The sequence below is a fragment of the Salvelinus fontinalis genome, chromosome 7 (assembly GCF_029448725.1).
Source record: "Salvelinus fontinalis isolate EN_2023a chromosome 7, ASM2944872v1, whole genome shotgun sequence".
In the NCBI taxonomy this organism is placed as follows: domain Eukaryota; kingdom Metazoa; phylum Chordata; class Actinopteri; order Salmoniformes; family Salmonidae; genus Salvelinus; species Salvelinus fontinalis.
The window spans coordinates 33,154,235-33,174,123 of record NC_074671.1 but is presented as its reverse complement, the minus strand read 5'-3'; the positions used below and the strand labels follow the sequence as shown (position 1 = coordinate 33,174,123).

The 19,889-nt window shown below is 43.0% G+C and overlaps 1 protein-coding gene across 2 annotated transcripts in view; it reads left to right on the top strand.

Moving 5' to 3' along the window:
- The window catches only part of lmbr1 (limb development membrane protein 1), a 57,501-nt gene extending 38,959 nt beyond the window's left edge, over nt 1–18,542 (top strand). For both annotated transcript variants that reach the window (XM_055929217.1, XM_055929218.1), the window contains 6 exons: nt 173–250; nt 4,149–4,222; nt 4,627–4,717; nt 5,348–5,414; nt 12,315–12,476; nt 15,587–18,542. In XM_055929217.1, the coding sequence (XP_055785192.1) occupies nt 173–250; nt 4,149–4,222; nt 4,627–4,717; nt 5,348–5,414; nt 12,315–12,476; nt 15,587–15,672 (558 nt within the window). In that variant the 3' untranslated portion in view covers nt 15,673–18,542. The remainder of the gene's footprint in view (nt 1–172; nt 251–4,148; nt 4,223–4,626; nt 4,718–5,347; nt 5,415–12,314; nt 12,477–15,586) is intronic.
- The last annotated feature ends 1,347 nt before the right edge of the window (nt 18,543–19,889 follow it).

Here is a 19,889-nt window from a genome sequence, read left to right as displayed (position 1 = left end):
GACGGTGCGTTTGCTGAGCCCAAGTGCCCGAGATTATTCAAGCTGAGTGTGGAACCGCTTACAGAACAACATGCATTCCAGGGGACCGACCACTCATCGATTTAGTTCTGTGTTGTCTTTGACCTGATCATGTTAAAACCCCCTCTTGTTTCTCGACTCCCTTCCTCCGTAGACTATCTCAGTCCTGCTGGTGGCGCTGAATGTCCTTTATCTGCTGGTGGATGAGACGGCCATGCCAAAGGGATCAACGGTAGGCCTGGCTAGAGTTACTTCCTGTTCCCCCCTTTTTAAACAGATGCACACCGGAGCCCGTTTTCACACACACAACACAGATAAACTCAGAGCCAGGCCGCTACTAAACTAGACCGTTGCGAAGGTGCTCGGCAGTCGCCGGGGACATGAATCAAATTCCGGATATGCTCAGGTGCATGTTGGGAAGAAAGGAAAGAGAACTCTGGGCCAGATGTTTATCGTAGCAGCGCTATGGTGCCCCTTTTTACTGTGCTGCTCCTCATTGAAAGTCATTTCACAGGGGTATGCAGATGAAACGTGGGATGTGTGTGTGTCCACGGCAGGTGAAATAAGCTGCATTACCCTCTCCTCAGTGTGTGTGTGTGTGAGTTCAGTGAGTAGCTCTGTGGTACTGTGTGCACCAGGCAGGCCAGGTGAACTCCTTTTATGAGTCTGTCTGTCTAACGGGAGTGCTTAATGGCCCTCCAGATTGCATCTCCTCTTGCATGCAATGTACTTTCTTAATCTCTTTATCTCGTTTCATCTGGTACGACCGAGGTGTGTGTGTTTTTTCCTTTCGTCTGACAATGGCAACAAAATGTATCTTATTTCTGCCTCATTTCTCAGCTCGTCTTGCGGGCGAATGGCTGCCCTCCTCGACATTCCAATTATTTTATCGAGGAGATATTTTCTTTGGCATGACGCATCGCTGAAAATCCCCCAAATTACGCTTGTCATGCAGCTCGAGTCCTCCCTCCCTCCCCCTGACAGCCACAGCACTGCTAAATGGTTTACGAGTTTGATGAGCTGGATGGATGCCACGCCTCTGATCTCACATCGCTACGGCGACAGGGGGTGGGGGGGGGTTGCGTCCCAATGCCCTCATACGCCGCCTATGCGCTCAGAGAGAAGAGGGCGAGAGGGAAAGGAGGAGGGGAAAAAGGGGGAGAGCGGGAGGACTGGGCCAGGTGGGATAAAGAGATGGAGAAGGGACAGGGAGAAAGGAAGATGGAAGGGGGGGGAAAAGAGAAGGCCCGTGACCTCCAGACTGTGGGAAAGTCAAATGAGCTGTAGGGCCAGGAGCAGAGTACAGCAGCACAATGGAACGGCACTGCGGATGTTTGTCCGTCCCCTCCCTCCCCTCTCTCGCTCCCTCACAACACCGCGTGGCACTCGGCATACTGAGTACCACAGGCTGCTCCGACCTCCAGCATCCTCCACCTCTGACTCAGACAGCCTGGGAGGAGAGGAGGCCGATCCAATCAGGACAGGGCTTTTTACAGCTTGGCGAACGGGTGTTAAGAGGACCAATCATTATTATTATTGTTTTTTTAAGTGTTATTGCCGGCTCGTCCCCTGTGGAATTAGGGCCGTCACAGCATCGCACGGTTTTAGTAAAAAGCTGAGGGATGGACCTGAAGAAATGTAACCACTCTAAAATTCATTAGAGCTCTTGATGAAACGACTGACCAATCCAAGATAAACACATTCATCGTTTGAAGCGTATTTTTGTCTCCAAACATTGGAGTAAAACAGGCTCATATTTTGGGTTCTGATGGGCGTCTGACAGGTGAACTAAGCTCATGAGGCGTTCATAAGTTCTATTCTTCACGAGTCATTGAGTGTGTTTCATTAATTTCTAAATCCCCAAAATGGATGTAGCAACTGGATTGTCCCGTTTTTTAAGGTTACAATTGGGGAAGGGGAAGCTGATCCTAGATCTGTACCTAGGGAACCTTCATCCAGAGCCCCACCTTCCCTGAACCTTTGACTGATGACTCGGGTTGCAAAATTCCAGGAACTTTCAATAAATTCCCTGGTTTTCAAGAAATCCCGGGTTGGAGGATTTCCTGCTTATTCCCTCCCTATTCTGCAAATCCTCCAACTGGGATTTTGAGAAAACCAGGGAATGTATTGAAAGTTCCCAGAATTTTGTAACCCTACTGATGACAGTCAGTTCCTTGTCAGTCTGCAGCTTTGCAACACAAAAAAAAACCATCTTAATCCACAGAATATATTTTTCTTTCTTTCTGTTATTATCCGTCATTAAAACTATGTGAAGTACATCAAAGTGTGGAGGAGGACGGGACACACCTGAAGGGCCCAGCTGGCCCCGACCGCTGTGTGTGTACACGCTCTGCGCTCGGGCTCACGACCTCACCTGCACACAGGTGCTGCTCACCGCTAATCCCAGAAGCAACAAACACACCAAGGCGTGTCTGAATGAGCCAGCCGCGGCAGGCTGCGACCGACACCGACCTTACCCTCTGCCCCAGCCCGCCCCAACCCACCACTAGAATGCAAAGGAGACCAGGTTGGAGAGAGGCGGATTGAGAAAGCTGCCACGTACACACACACACACACACACACACACACACACACACACACACACACACACACACACACACCTGCCACTTTGACATGTTAATATCTTTACAAAATGGCAGAACGGTAACACTGAAGAGTTTACCTTTCCCATAACGTTGACACACACAAGCATAACACACTCCCTCTCCCACACACACAACCCCTCCCGCTCCACTATTGATAGATGACACCAGATGCTGTGTGCTAATTCTCTGAGGGGGCCTCCGCAGCACATCTCTACAGTAAGCTCCTTTAGATGCCACTTGCATAAAAATGCGTGAAACGACCTGTCAGACTTCCCGTTTTTTTCTTTTCTCTTTGCTCTCTTTGTGTGTGTGTGTTGCGTGTACCAGAGAGCGCTTGTGTTAGAGCGAGTGTGCAGAGTGTATGAACAAGTGTTTTATTTCATTTTTTTAAGGTCCGAATGCAGTCGGGGCTAGCTCCTAGTCGTGACGCCGGGGAAGTGTTCAACTTGATAGAAATGCAGCAATCTGAACAATAACGTGTCCCTGTGCTGCTGTGTGTCCCAGCAGAGATCTCTCCAACGGACAGGCCAGCATCCCAAATGCCACCCTCTTCTGTAAACCGTTCACTACTTTTGAGAAGAGCCCCACGGGCCCGGGTCCAAAGTAGTGCACCACAGCAGATAAAGACATTGGCGGTGTCCCAAATGGCACCCTATTCGGTATAGAGAGTGCACTGCTTTTGAAAGCGAGCTCCTTGGGCAGTGGCAAAGTGCCCCGTAAAGGGAATATAGGGTGCCGTTTGGGACTCGGGCGTTGTCTTCCTCTGCTGTGTCGCTCCAACACAGAGAAAGCGGCTCATTGAGCCTTTGGGTTGAAGTAAATAAGTGGTTAACGTAAACAGTTACGGTGCCAAGTCTGACAAAAGCAAATATCACACAGATGCCGAGGCTAGTGGAGTGTGTATATATAGATGTATCTCTTTCCCTGCACAAACTTCAAACGGGCAGGGCAGAAAAGATCCGATATGTTTGCCAAAGTATTTGTTTTGTTGTTTTTTTACAAGTTTTTTTTTTTTTTTTTTAATGCTCCATGTTTTTTACCGTCAGGACTTCAATGCCTTTTTCGCTTGTTTGAACACCTGTTCACATGCTGTGTGATCGACAGTGATTTAAAAAGGGAGTATTTTTCTCTCTTTCATCACTTTCCATCCATTACTGAGCCGGTTTTGATTCTGTCTGTCTGTGTGTTGAAGAGAGAACTTTGATTTGTACCAAGTTGAAACTTCCCCTTCTGTAATCACATGCCCACAGATTACGGAACCTCACTAAGTACTTCACTTTAACTTTGTCACGCACAATCATTTTACTCATGATTTATTTGTGTTCTTCCGACTACGCAAAGACATGAGAGATTCTAATTTTGAATGATGATTTAATTTATGGTCTAGCCTTGTGGTCACTACCACCTGCAGCATGGGATTTGAATCCAGCCCATTTGCTATTTCAGCACACTCTCTCCTTTCCTCGTCTCTATCCTATCGAAGTTGTCCTTAATAAAACACACTCTCCCTCTCTGTCGTTCCAGGATCGGGGACTTGGGAACACCTCACTGTCCACGTTCGGAGTCGTCCAGGCCGTTGTGGAGATCGTTCTCATGTTGTATCCTTTTAATGACCCCCTCTGCTCCGGGGCCAGATCCGTATGAAGTGTCTCAGGCAAGGAGTACTGATCCAGGATCAGGTCCTCTCTGGCCATGTAATCGTGTTCATTGTGATCGTAAAGGCAAAACTGATCCTAGATCAGCAGTCCTACTCTAAGACACTTGATACATATGGCCCCTGCTCCGTGGTGACCCCAGTGACATTCCTAGGACTGGTGGTGTTGACTTAAGACGTAGCTTAGCCGGACACTTTCCGGGACATTCTGTCGTGTTTCGTCACCTCTTTTCACCTTTACCCTTGGTGAAAAGGTGCCAACTGGCCACTTGAAATGTCACTAAATGTCCATGTTAAGGCGTTTTGGCTCGAAAGCGTAAGGACGTCTTGTCCTTGATTCAGCAACAGCTATTTGATGGTGTCCTCCGTTGTCGGCTTCTACAGCTTGCGAGTGTTTGAAGGCCTCACTCCCAGGAAAGACGACACGACCATGACAACGGTAAACACACACACATGAAGAAGGTGATATATTTAGGCCTCCTTTTGTTTCATCCTCTTCAGCTCTCTCTCTTTCTCTCTCTCTTCCTTGCTTTCATTCTTTCTCTCTCACTCCTCTCCTCTGGCGTCTTCCTCACCAGCCCTCAATCTGAATGGTTCAGTTGACCTCTCGCCCCAATATTTGTTTGTGCGTTGCGTAAACATGGACGCCGTGCAAGCTCTTATTTTCAGTGAGAAAATCGGGGGGGAAACTGTGTGTGTGTACTCTGTTTGGCCCACGGTGGCAGCCATTCACTTGGTAATGAGCAGGGGGAACGGTGAGGCTTTGTAACTAGCCAGGACGACTCGGTGAAAGGACTCGAAAGCCACAAAGGAGCAGAACCTGGTAATGAGCATCTTCAGAGGTACTAATTGCACAATATGTGGAATCCATTTACTCTGAAGAGGTGTGTGCACGTCTCGGTGTGTATGTGTGTACACTCACACACACACACACACACGCTGACTTGCGAAGCTATTCTCGCCCTCCCAGTTCTCACACTTAAACGGTTCATCGCGGCCTATCTATTTGTTAACCTGAGTTCACGAGTTAAAGTTCTATACTCTAACCCTGTCTGTCTCCCTCATGTAGATCATTGGTTGCTGTGTGTCCATCCTGGTGCTGAGTTCAGCCCTGCCAGTCATGTCCAGAACACTTGGTGAGTTTCTCCTGCCTTTCATTCAACCTTATTTATTTGGGGGGGGGGGGTGTCCCCGATGGCACCTCGTTCCCTACGTAGCGCACTGAAGCATAGTTGATGGAACCGATAGGTGAGCACAGATGTACGTGTTTAGTGGACTGCTTTGGATCGTTTTCATGACGAACGTATTGGAGGGCAGTGATGGAGGGAGGTGAGGTCTTAAGTAAACGACCACGAGGGCCGGTCAGAGAACTTCAGCTATCCCCTTCCGTCCCAGCCCCCCCCCCCCCCCCCCCCCCCCGCCCCTCAGACCGTTAAGGTTAACAAGTTAAATTCCTTCACAGTTTGCCATGGAGATTTGAGAAGAGAATGGAGCAAGAGGGAGAAATGACAGGTTTAGCAGCGCATTCACAATGGTACTAATAGACACGCAGCGAGCAGGCACAGCTGTTTAAATAGCATCGTCGTCTGTGTGCGTGTTGGCGTACAGTGAGTCGTAGGGAGCGTTGCAAAATACCAACAGGTTCTGCTCTGTGACGCTGAATAGATGAGATGGAATAAACGTATGAAGGCCACCCCCATCCAAAGCCCTCTGGAGGAAGACATGGGGAGAGGGAGGTTTGGATGTGTGTGTTATGGGAAATCGAAACTCTTCATTGTTACCGTTCTGCCATTTTGTGAAGATATTAACGTGTCACGGTGGTGTTTGTGTGAGAGAGAACCGGAGGGCATGGTCGATTTTGAAGCAAAGTAAGTCAGATGACTTGGGTTTCAACTACTTGAAAAATCATTTCCTGGCTTAACAAACCAATAGGAAGTCTCCAAATTGTATATACTACCCATCTGGCACTCCAAGCAGACTCAAACAAACTCTCAACGTATTTGAAAGATTTTTTCAAGTATTTGAACCCAGGTCTGACATGAACACAAACATCACTAAGAATTGAGGTAATGTGGCAGAAAATGGGTCTGATGCCTTATGATAACCTCTGCTTGTACAGAATTCCTGTCGGACGGACGCCATGTTTTATTTAAGCTTCTCTTGAAAGGGAGCGATGGGACCTGTAATGCTGCTGAAATGGGAGTGCTCGGTACTGTTTTTTTCCCGTGGCAGCGACGGCAGGGTTAGTCAGGGTGCAGACACGGGTAAAAGTCCCATAAACACATTTTATTTCAGGGAGGGAAACGGACGGCTAAAAATGACCAGTTATGTAAGTGTGTGTGTGTGTGTGTTTGAAAGCATCAGAGTGATATAGCCTGCGTCGGAAATGGCACCCTATTCCCAGGCTCAAGAGTGCGAATATTTTACTTGCATATGCGCCTAAATATTTGCGGTGCGACCTGGAATTGTAATTTAGGAGCACCAGTGCGCCTAGGGGGAAAAAATCGTCCCCCGTTGATAATTGTTGCAATGATTACTTCACTGTACCGCAGCCCCTGAGTGCCATGGAGAGGACACTGAGCGCAGATTCATGACCGTCATGATTGTCTGCTAAATTACTTAAATGTAAATGTATTGCACCATTACTACAAAGAAAACGTCTTGTTGCCTCAAATATTTTCCATTGTGTTCCTACATTTCTTTGTGTGCTCCTAAATTTTTCAACTTGTGAAAAGGTCAGCGTCGAGCCCTATTATTACCTACATAGTGCACTACTTGAACCATGGTGAGTTGGGTGCCATTTAGGACGAAGACATGCACTCGAAACCCCGCCCCCATTGAGAAGTTACTTTTCTTCCCATGTATGTTTGTGTAACTTTTATCTGCAGTGTCCCCAAAAGCACAGTGAGAGACTGCAGCAAAGAGGACTCTGGTCACTCCTGTCAGCCTGGCTGCTGTTCCTGGGATAGTACACTGTGGCTGGGCAAAAGTAGCGCACTATATAAGGAATAGGGTGCCATTTGGTGCGCACACTATCAAACGGAGTACAACCATCTCAGAAAATCACCGTTTATTACATAGACGCTATTCTAGATGTTCTTTTATCGTTCCTAATCTGAAGCCGATTGAATCCATAGGCCACCTTTCTCCGCCGACTTTAGTTGATGTATTTAAAAAATGAATCCGTTAATGTAATCACCACGGCGTCGTCCATCTTACTTGGAGTGGATGGTGAGACAAGATGGATTCCACTTGGCCCACATACACACGCAATGCTACATTCTGCAAAATGGTGCTGATAAAAACGAGTGATCAGAGGAAGACCGGTTCTTCTAAGAGGAGTTACATCATCTCTAGACATATGCCATATAGCCCTATGGGTCCTGGTCAAAAGTAGTACACTATATCGGAAATAGGGTGCCATTTGGGACGTAAGTGTAGTCTCCTCTAATGCCAAGAACCCCTTTACTTTCCATCAGCTTTTCTCCTAATACCAAACCCGAGATCTAAACCTTTAGCATTAGAAATTAATTTAGCTTGACCGTAGTGGCATGGTGTATTTAATGCGGTCTCTCTCCACCCCCTCTTACTGTCTCTTTACAGGCAATTTGGTTAAAGGCCCTCTGATCGCCAACTGCTTGCAGAGGCTGTAAATACATCTTTACAGACACTCAATCTCCTAATCTAATTGTTGTGCAGCGGTTTCACAGGCATTATTGTTTTTTTTGTTTTTTTTAATACACAAATATTACCTCGGTGAGCTATGACAGTTTTGGAATAGCTAAATGTGATGAATTGAATGGTTGGTTGATGTATTGGTATTGGGTATGCTTGGGTGCATGCACTGTGAGTTAGTTCACACTAAGAACATTGAAAGAAAGCACAGGAATGAATGATAAGAGTTTAGAATATTTACCGCTGAAGAATTTTAATCCACCTCAGTGTAAATTATCCTCCTGTTAGTGTCACTTTATTATTATTATTTTTTTAAAGAGCACTAAAACCCTTGTGATTCTCCACATGAAGTCATGTGGTTTGTCTGTATGATTTCACAAGTACTGGAAACAATAGAACACTGAAAAATCTGGGAAACCAGGCCTAGTATTCATAGCTGACTTTGAAAAGGCTTTTGATAAAGTACTGGAATTTTATATATGAATGACTGGAATATTAACATTTTGGAGAATCTCGTATACAATGGGTTAAAGTCATGTATAGTAACCCTAGGTGTAAAATAGTAAATAATGGCTATTTCTCAAAGTATTAAACTGTCGGAGTAAAACAAGGTTGTCCACTATCGGCATATCTATTTATTATGGCCATCTAAATGTTAGCTATACAAGTCAGCTCCAACAATATTATCAAGGGGCAAGAAATCCAGGGCTTAAAAACAAAGGTGTCATTGTACGCTGATGATTCATGTTTTCTTTTAAATCCACAATTTGGATGCCTCCACAGCCTCATAGAGGGGCGGCAGTGGTTAGTGGTTAGAGCGTTGGGCCAGTAAATGAAAGGTTGCTAGATTGAATCCCCGAGTGGACAAGGTAAAAATCTGTTATTCTGCCCCTGAACAAGGCCCCTAGGCGGTCATTGTAAATAAGAATTTGTTATTAACTGTCTTGCCTAGTTAAATAAAGGTAAAATTAAAAATAGAGGATCTTGATAATTTTTCTAACCTCTCTGGATAAAAATACAACATTTACATTCACGTGTCGTTTACCAATAGAATGGTGAATTTATTTAACCTTTATTTAACCAGGCAAGTCAGTTAAGAACAAATTCTACACCGGCCAAACCTGGACGACGTTGGGCCAATTGTGCGCCGCCCTATGGGACTCCCAATCACAGCTTGTTGTGATACAGCCTGGATTTGAACCAGGGTGTCTTTAGTGACGCCTCAAGCACTGAGCACGCCTCAAGCGCCTTAGAACGCTGCGCCACTCGGGAGCAAAGGTGAAGTGGACATACTAGGTATTCATATTCCGAAATAAAGAAATTATCTCTTTGCAATACATTTTAATAGAAAGTTAGCAAAAATAGATAAGATCTTGTTACCATGGAAAGGAAAATACCTGTCTATTTGTGGAAAAATCATCCTGATTCTAGCTTTTTAGTCATATCCCAGTTTACCTATTTGTCTATGGCCCTGCCTTCACCTAACGGCTTGTTTTTTTAAATTATATGAGTAAAAAATATTGCATTTTATTTGGAATGGCAAGCCAGAGAAAATTAAACGGGCCTATTTATTTAATGAATATGAATTTGCAGGTCAGAAACGATGAAATATTAAAGCATTAGATCTCTCACTAAAGGCTTCAGTCATACAAAACTATACTATACAAAATGCTATCAGAACTGGTTTTCTAGCAGATTAGTAAGAATGGCTCGCCCGGTGTTCAAGAATGCCCTTTTCCCTTTTATTCAGATTACAACATCTCACTTTTGGTTATTTGAAAATGAAATAATCTCCAAAATATCAAGAATACATGGAAATGTCTGCTCTATTCAAAATTACAACCTACTAATTGTATCATTACTGCAAAAATGGAAGAGTCTAGTGGAAGGGGGAGAAGGTAAGAAACTTGTTTGTTGGCCTTGCATTAAAGACCAAAATTGGTTATAGAAAATTGGGATAAATAAAAAAGTATACCAGTTTTATTTAAGGACCAAAAAATTGTCAGCTGTGCCATACAAGTTTATGAACTGATAGTATACACAAAACAAGTTTTTCAATTGAAATTATTATATAACATCCTTTCAACCAATAGAATGTGCTATATGGGGGGGATAAATAAACACTCCTCTGTCTCTGTCAGTGCTAGAGAGATAGATAGATGGAGGAGAGAATCAACCTCACAATGCACTGGCACTGTCTGCAGCACATCTCACGCATTAATTCCTCATCGGAATAACCACAGAGGTGTGCATAGCTACATAGAGGACAGGAGGAAGTGGCCACCTGGCCCTATTATCTCAGGGATGAGCATTTTTGCCAGCAATAATATCATTGTGAAGTCTGTACAAGTCGTTTTTGTGACGTTCTAATGAAGTTCAGGCGTTGTTCTGTTTATGATTCATACTAAGCATACACTGAGACCAGTGGAGGCTGCTGAGGGGAGGACGGCTCATAATAATGTCTGGAATGGATTCAATGGAATGGTATCAAACACATCAAAGTCATGGTTTCCATGTGGTTCATACCATTCCATTGACTCCATTCGAACCATTATTTTTAGCCGTCCTCCCCACAGCAGCCTCCACTGACTCAGACAAGACATGGCGTGAATGTCTCCGAGTGGCTTGAATGGAGGATTCCCTCTCGGCAGGGGGTCAGACCCGCCCGCCATGAGTTGCACAAGCTGTCTTGGCTACAGCGGAAACCTACAAGATTCTGCTTGTTTACTGTTTGAATTAGATATGTGTACTTCAGAGCAGTTGACTCAGGTGTATGTGTGCAGGTGACGGGGGTCTCATTGATAACCATGATGCCTGGGGTGTTGCTCATTTCTTCTGGGTTTTTGGGGGGGGTTCACTCGGTTTTTACACGCTAACAAATTGTCTAAGGTCCCACTAACAAAACCGTTTCCTATGAAAGGAATCATATGTAATCCGTCAGACAATGAAAATTACATTTTCTCAGGAAGAGTGGCATTGGCTGCTAAATCCGTTACATAAAGGGTTTGTCTATCCTGGATCCGCCGTAGCCTGAGTATCTTAATATGCAGTGTACATCAAATGGTTTTTGGGGTATAAGCCCTTCTTTCAATTTGGCCTTTCTTGCCTGTTGAAAGAGTTGGCCTATTGAAGAGAGACACTTTCCAAAGTGCCTCAACTGCCGAAAGAACAGGCATTCTTAAATGTTTAATTTGCTGAAACCCCATGCAGTCGTGGAAAGGGAAGGGTTTGTGCTTATAAAAACAGTGCTCGTCTTGCCAAAGGTGTTTGGGGGAAAAAAACATGGTATATTTAGTGTCCGTCTCTGGGAAAGAATCAAGCTATCTTTTTCTCTCCAGATGTTTGCCCTGTGTTTGTATCGATTCCTCTTGGTTTTTAGTCCATCAACAAAGTCCAATCATGTGATGCTGCTCATCACTACATCTCAATGGGAATCCTAGAATATTGATAGGCCTACATTACACATTAGTTAGACAGATAACTCAACCAGGGGTAAGAGCTGGTGTCAGTAACCAGGTTTCCAAGGTTGGTGGAAACAGGAAATATTTGTCTGTAAAATGTATTATGCAAGAAATGACAGTTGAAACACCTTTATGTGCAAATATTGATATAATAACAATCGTTACGTATAGGCCTACAACCACGATGTGGAAAAGCAGGACAAGTTTATAGGCAGATGAAGCAAGTTATGTTGCACGTCATATGGTGGTTAAGTGCACGGTGACCATGGACATTTACAATAGGCTAAATATTGCGCTAAGGCTATTATTTGAATTCTGGTGACATGATGATGTTTGGCTTCCAATGATCAAATAAAATGATATTTCTCTTATGCCTATCTCATCATATAATCCTATCCGTGTACTCTTGTCTAGAGAGCATGCGCCAAAACCAGATTGGTTAAGTTGGCTATTTAGTGTTTGGCGAAACCGTTGGTAGAGATAACAAATGAGATGGAAACCAATGTACAGAATAACAACGTTGTATTTGATATTCGGTACATTGGAATTTAATCGCAAAAATTATTTTAATGAGCACTACGTCATCATGCATGTAGTCTTTTAGCCACAACAAGTCAGTTTGATGGAAACATCTCTGGTGGGATAATGTGCATATTGTTTTTTGTGCAGGTTTTAGAGTATTCACATGAAATATGTCGCCAATTTAGATGGAAACCTAGCTAATGATGTAGAATTATCAGTGTGCAAATAATGTTACGTTTCATGAGAAACCCCCATGTTCCAGTATCTCAAAATCATCATGACATAGTTGATTGTTTTGTGTTAATGAAATCCATCCACTCAAATGGCAGAACATTGAATCTGGTGGTCTTCTATTTAATATCTTAACACTCTTCACAGGTATCACCAGGTTTGACCTTCTCGGAGACTTTGGGAGATTCAATTGGCTGGGAAACTTCTATATCGTCCTGTCGTACAACTTGCTGTTTGCCGTGGTAACTACCCTCTGCCTAGTCCGGAAGTTCACCTCAGCGATCCGAGAGGAACTCTTGAAAGCTTTAGGTAACATCTTTATATTCATATACTCATGTTCATGTCAAACCAAGCAGAAATTACAAAATGACTGGTTCATTGAGTTACCGGTGTTCTTTAAGAATTCATTGCTATATACAATAATTAAGCCTAGTCAAAGATTATTACAGGCAATGAGAACAATCCGAGGATACTGTTTTCAACAATTGATTGCTTACAGGTTCATTTATGTGTTATTTAAGAACATATTGCTATCTATAATAAAGTTGTATGAAAAGAAAGGCAAGCCCATTTCTCAAAGATTATTACAGACATCTAGAAAAATCCAAGGATACTGTTTTCAGTTGTTAATTGCTTACTTTATCCAGCCCCGGCGGCAGACTTGCTCAGCCAGGCTTCATCGTCTAAATGTGAGGAGTTTGCGTTATATTTCCTTGTAAAAATGGCTAACATAAGCTATTGCAGTGCAGTCCCTGTGTAATACTGAACCAGATTGTCCCCTAACTCGGCCTCCCACCGTTGAGCTAGTTTTCCATGATAAATGAAAGAGCATTTGAAATCCTCCACCTGTACAGAGTCTTAGATTTAAATGCCATTTTTGAAGATATTAGTAGAACTGGTAGTCTGGAGAAATGGTTTGGTCTTTCGGATACTATGCTAAACTGGTTTCATCCCGATCTGCCTGGGGAAGTATGTATCAAGGAGAGCAGATATCACCTGTGGAGTCCCTCAGGGATCTAATCTTGGTCCTCTTTTGTTCTCACTATACATGTTACCCCTTCATAGCTATGCAGATGACATGCAGCTATACATATGTGCAGCACCAGATGACCCTAATGCTATCAACTGATAGGTTAGTTGTTTTTGAGAGCCTTAATACATTTAGTGCCCAATAACTTGGTACATTTGAAGGAGGGCAAGACTGAGGAACTGGTGATTTGGCTTAAGAGTCCAGAGGGGACAGCGAACATGGTCACCTGGCACTAGTAAAAAGGAGGTTAGGAACTTAAACATATGCTAACTAATCCTGGAAGTACTGTCAACACAATGAGGGGGAGGAAAAAACACACCTCGACTCATGGTGTGTCTCGTACTTAACCCTTAGCCTACAGTGGTTGCGCCACGAGTAAATATAATTAACATAACAAAAGAATCTCCATCAAAATTCGTCTAAGCTGGAGAGATGTTTTTCTGCGTGGGCTGTGTCTTAATCAACTGCATCCGCCGATACCTCCTGCAGTGAAAGGTGGCAGAGCTAGAGCAGTGTTTGTCAGACCATGAGACATCCCGAAAATCGTTTTTCTCACAAAATCGTATGTAGCGTCCGACCAGTTTGGCGTACAAACTCTATTGAAAGTTGACTCTCACGAACACAGTGGTGTTCTCCGTTTTGCTCTAGGGTGCCAAAAAGCCTCACACGACTTGTCTGAAGTCGGTACAGCCTCTTCTGTCAGGGTCTGTAGTGTTCGAACGGTTTGGGCTACAAACCAATATGACCCCTCTATGGAAAGCTGACAATCTCACGAAAATTATGAAAATGTCTAGGTCCGTCTGGCCGATCGGCCAGACCTAGACTCATCTGAAGGTCACCAGTACCAGTTTTAAAATTATGGAAGTATATATGGAGATAGTTTAATGCCTAAAATAAGGGGATAAATACATGACAAAAAATCCTGGTCTTATATCTCTGAGATAAAACAAACTTCCTTTAGATTTTTTGGGGGGACTGTTCTTTGGACTGTCTGTTCCATGTAGTGACTCTGTTATTCCGTTCGTTTCTATTGGCTAATAGCAGTAACTCCATATTCTATGTTTCATCCAATATATATTTGTTGATACCTTCTTAAATGTCAAAATCAAAGGGCTAAATAATCCTTGGTATGACCATTTTTAAAACAATTCCATATGTTCGTTTAGAACCCTCCCCCGGCTTAGACAGGGCTTAGAATCCAGAGGATGAAGTCCTGGTACAGATACAACAGCCGTCATAAGCAGAGATGAGACAAAACTAGACAGTCGTATAATTTTTTCCTACGCTTTCTAAAGACAAAAAATAATAATAAGATGGTCGGTTGAGACTGTTTCTACGGTAACGATGCCTCTGTACAATGACCTGATAACACTTTTGAAACCAAGTTGTTTGGTCGTTTTGTACCAAAGTGCTTCAGCAGACAAGTATCATAGAATACATGTGCCAGAAACAGGGCACACTTTGACCTGTCAGGAAAAATATCATCAATTTAAGCTAGCTATTAACTACAGCAAATAGATAGCTTGCTGTCTGCTTGGCTAAACACAGAGCGTCTTAGCACTTTTCTTTGACTAAACTGACAAGTGTTCGTCTCGCGTCTTTCGCTAAGATTTGACGTGTTTAATCTTGGAAACTTCAGCGGCCATCATGAGACGTTCTAAAACTAGACCATTCAGATCAAGCGAACGTTGTTGTAAAGCCAAGTAACACCGTCATGTCTCGTCTCGGTAGTTGTATCTGTACCGGGCTTAAGACTCACCTTTTTTTTTAGCTTGGCTTTAAATTAGTCTGGATATTTTAGATTTTGTTTACTTTTGTCTTATTTTAATATCCTATTAATATTTTCGTGTCCTATCCTGTTTGTACTTATTTTTTGCATTCTCTGCTGCTTTACTGGTTTGTAATTTCTTTCTCTATTTTGTATTATTTTATATGTACAGCACATTGAGTTGCTGCCTCTGTTTGAATTGTGCCAAATGAATAAAGTTGTATTATTATTATACGCTTTGTGCTGTATGATTGCATGTTCTGTAATTTTTACCATAGTTATTTGCACTGACAAGACGTTTAACCTTTTGTTTTTTGGTCATTTCAGTCATTATCAATCCAAATGACATATGTCATAATCTGTTCCAAGGCCCTAGGCAGCAATATGACTACTGTGGCTGCAGCCAGATAGATAAATATCAAAATCCACTGTGCCTTTAGACTGATGTGAAGATGACGAGGCAAAGGGGGGAAGTCTCTAAAGCTTGTTGTGACAGGCCCAGGATGTCTGATGTCGAAAATGTCTAACGACGGAGGCAGTGTTTTTCAAAAAATATATACATATTCATCGTCTGTGTGTGTCTTGTAATGACATTTCTGCCCCTTATCTCCTCCTGGCCAGGTCTGGATAAATTACAACTGTCAAACAGCCCCACAGACCCTGAGTCTGGGAAGATCGCGGCCAACGGGCATCAGAAGACTCTGTGAAAGAGACAACCGACACACACACACACACCTCATGGCAGCCAAAGGAAGATTTTGACAGTACTGGGATTGAGTCTGTGTAAGAGACTTAGTATACACCGACAGTGTCTGACGGGCACTGCGAGCTGAGGGGAAGAGTAATTTAGCTTTGTGACATTCCATCCTCTTCCTCCTGGATCGATGGATGCAGGACTTGGACAGGGACATGTTTGAGCCCCCTGACAGACTGGCATCATCACAACAGTTGATGTTGACCTCAACAGTGACTCTGACCATGGGCCACTCAGCCGATATCTGGGGGACTTTCTCTCAGCACCAATATCCTTCTCCCCCCCCTCAATCTTTTCATACATTCGAATTCTACCCTCTACCCATCTCATTCTAACCTCTTGCCTTCTGTGCTTCCCTGATAACAGATAAAAAGTGATCTCCCCCCGTAATTGCACTATGCCCTATTGGCTTGGAGGTGAAATGTAACCTTTCAATGCAGAGGCTGAAGAGATGCTCGCTGACTAGTAGCCATTTTTACACTTATGTCCTATTTCAATGTCTGTCTGTTTCCAACCTGTTCTATTTCCACCACAGTTACTGAGCCCATGCAGTGCATTTCACCAATTGTAAAACCCATTTTGGTTATAAAATGCATCTGTGTTATTTGGAGAGAAAACAACAGCACCTTCTCACAAGTATAATGAGAAGAGAATTCCTTTTTTGAGAATCAGGTGTGATGGATTAGAGTTGGAGACAAACCAACAGGACAGTAACTCCAGGAAAAGGGTTGGCGAGCCCTGGTGTATAGTATTAGTATGGATGGCTTCTGGTTGGATAAGTGGACTTTTTTTTGTTTTGTTTAAAATATCTACACATTTTGAAAAGATGAGGGCATTCTTTGATAGACTTACTTGCTGTTGAACTCTCCTGCATTAAAAAATATCTTACTGATTATTCTTATTCATTTTACATATTGCTTTTAGCCGTTTTACGTGTCCTACCCAGTTGCTTTGCATGTCCTCACAGGTGTCTGTGTATCGCCACTTCTTCCCTCTTTGCAGAGCTTGCTGGTACATTTAGTACCCGTTCACCTAAGTGACCAGTCAGTGTCTCCTCCATTGACACAGACTGAATGGAGAGGAGTTAGGAGGGACTAGCCAATCCTTCCATCTTTCTGGTCGTCTCAGGCCAGTTGTGAATGTGTCACAATGTGCTCATTTTATTTTGCGTTACCCACTCTGTACTGTGCGTTCATTATTTTGTCTCAATTTGAATGACTCTTGTTTAGTTGCTCTTGAGATGGGAAAACTATAGAGTGATCCACACGTCTTTTTTTGGTTCCAAAGAGCAATTTTAGTATTTACATGTCAAATAAGTACATTTGTAAAGCGCTTTTCATTATGAAGAATAATCTCAAAGTGCATAAGATAAAAAATCTAAATACATATTTTAACGCAACTAGACCGGGTCACTGAGACAAAGATCCCAGCTGACACTACAAGGAGCACAGCTGTCAACAGAAAGCCTTCCTAAAGAGAAAGGTCTTTAGGCCCGTTTTAAAGGAACCCAGAGTCTGTGGTGCCTTCAGGTGGTCCGGGAGAGCGTTCCAGAGGCTGGGGGCAGTCGAACTGAAGGACACATTATTATAGTCAATAGCAAATGATCCCAAATGGTACCCTATCCCCAAAAGTAGTGCAATATGTAGGGAATAGAGTGCCATTTGGGACAAAAATAACCAGACAGGGACTTATGCTGTCGCTGCATATTATTGGTCGAGGGAGCACACCATAAGCACAACATTACAATCGTACTTTTCCAATGAGTTTGAGGTGCACACGGTCTGGGCCTGTTCCAGCCCAAGGGAACAGTTTTTGTTGCCTTAGTTTTTCCTCACTTGCCGAGGGTTTGAAATGTTGAAGCGTGGCCTGTACTGTAGGTGGAGTAGCTAATCAGAACTGTTGTGCCCACTCAGATTTGTCCTGTTTAGTTGTTTCTCTGTAATACTGCTAGACCTAGAAATGTCATGAAGTTGACTTTAGCTAGCCCAGGTAGGTTCCCAACCTCATAGCATTAAAATGGCTTTTTGGTGGCTAGTTATCAGTCAAGTTTGAGTAGCTAGCTCGTCTAACTATATTAGCTGGTACGCCTGCTGGCAAACTTCAGAAAAGCAAGCAATAACTTAGTGTACTGAATGAGACTTGATTCCAGCAAATCTGCATACAGTTTCTTTTAAAAATGAACCAGGATACAGACCGCTCAAGAGGTATGCTTAGTTTATGCAGATTTTCTATTTATTTTTTTACACAGAAATAAGTATGATTATGGCTCTAGAATGCAGTAAAAAAAAAAAAAAGTTTTGGATGTTTGAAAAATTCTAAATTCTCCAACCTGTGCCCCCTCACATTTTTGGATGTAGCTATAGTTTTTCTGTCTCTGCATATAATTTCCTGCAAATTAACATGAATGTGTTTTTGTTTTTTTACCTTGTGTGTTTGTTAATAAACAATGAACGTCATTTTTATTTATTTCACCTTTATTTAACCAGGTAGGCAAGTTGAGAACAAGTTCTCATTTACAACTCATGTTTAAGTTGACATTGCTTTTTCATCTGTAACTTCAACAGCATTTGTGGTGTACATCACGGGCTTCTTTTTGAGATATAAGAGCACACTTGGCACAAGTTAGCTTGCTTTTACCATGGAAGTATCTGTCTATGAACTCCTGACAAGTCACAGTATTCTGGAGGACTGGGACTTGAGGAAGAATTGCACTTAATTGGTATGGATGCCTGAAAGTGATAATTGTTTTGTGCATTTATCCTTTGATGAATGCATTTAAAGACTGTTCATTAAACAACAGGAATAACTTCCTGTTTTACTACACCTTCCTTCCTTTTGTCATTTACAGCCTGCAAACTACAACATAAGACCTGCTGGAAGAGCTCAATCTAAACATTGACAAATTTATACGATTTCTCAAATGTTTAAATTCTGGAGGTACTGTAGAAATATAATTTATTTGACTCTATACTCCAGCATTTTGGACCTGAGATCAACCGTTTTATGATACTAATGTCACATTGAGTGTGTTTTCATACCTGTTTAGGGTTTAGAAATTGATGCACTATGTATCTAGTCCCTCCATTTTGAAGGTGTTATAAGTATTGACAAACTCTGTGTTAAATTGTCAAGTTTAGTATTTGGTCCAATATTCAAAATAAAGTATGATTCTGAATACTTCTACATGTTACCATGATTACGGATAATCATGAGTGAGAAAGGTAGATGCAGAAAGATCAGGCCCCCAAAACATTCTAACCTTTCACCATTACAATAACAGGAGGTTAGCATTTTCTAGAGTATATCTACAGTGCCTTCCGAAAGTATTCAGATCCCTTGACGTTTTCCACATTTTGATACGTTACAGCCTTATTCTAAAATTGATTATATTGTTTTATCCCCCATCAATCTACGCACAATACTCCATAATGACAAGGCAAAAAGTTTATTTTTTACAAGTTAGCAAAAATGTAATCTATCACATTTACATAAGTTCAGACCCTTTACCCAGTACTTTGTTGAAGCACCTTTGGCAGCGATTACAGCAGTCTTCTCTGCAGATCCTCTGAAGCTCTGTCAGGTTGGATGTGCAGCAACGCTCCCCATCTATTTTCAGGTCTCTCCAGAGATGTTAGATCGGGTTCAAGTCCAGTCTCTGGCTGGGCCACTCAATGACTTGTCCCAAAGCCACTACTGTGTTGTCTTGGCTGTGTGCTTAGGATCGTTGTCCTGTTGGAAGGTGAACCTTCATCCCAGTCTGAGGTCCTGAGCACTATGAAGCAGGTTTTCTTCAAGGATCTCTTTGTACTTTGCCTCGTTCCTGACTAGTCTCCCAGTCCCTGCTGCTGAAAAACATCCCCACAGCATGATACTGCCACCACCATGCTTCACCCTAGGGATGGTGCCAGGTTCTCTATACGTGACATTTGGCATTCAGGCATTCATCAGACCAGAGAATCTTGTTTCTCATGGTCTGAGTGTCTTTAGGTGCTTTTGGCAAACTCCAAGCGGGCTGTCATGTACCTTTTACTGAGGAGTGGCTTCCATCTGGCCAGTCTACGATAAAGGCCTGATTGGTGGAGTGCTGCAGCGATGGTTGTCCTGGAAGGTTCTCCCATCCCCACAGAGGAGCTGTCAGAGTGAACATCGGGTTCTTGATCATCTCCCTGA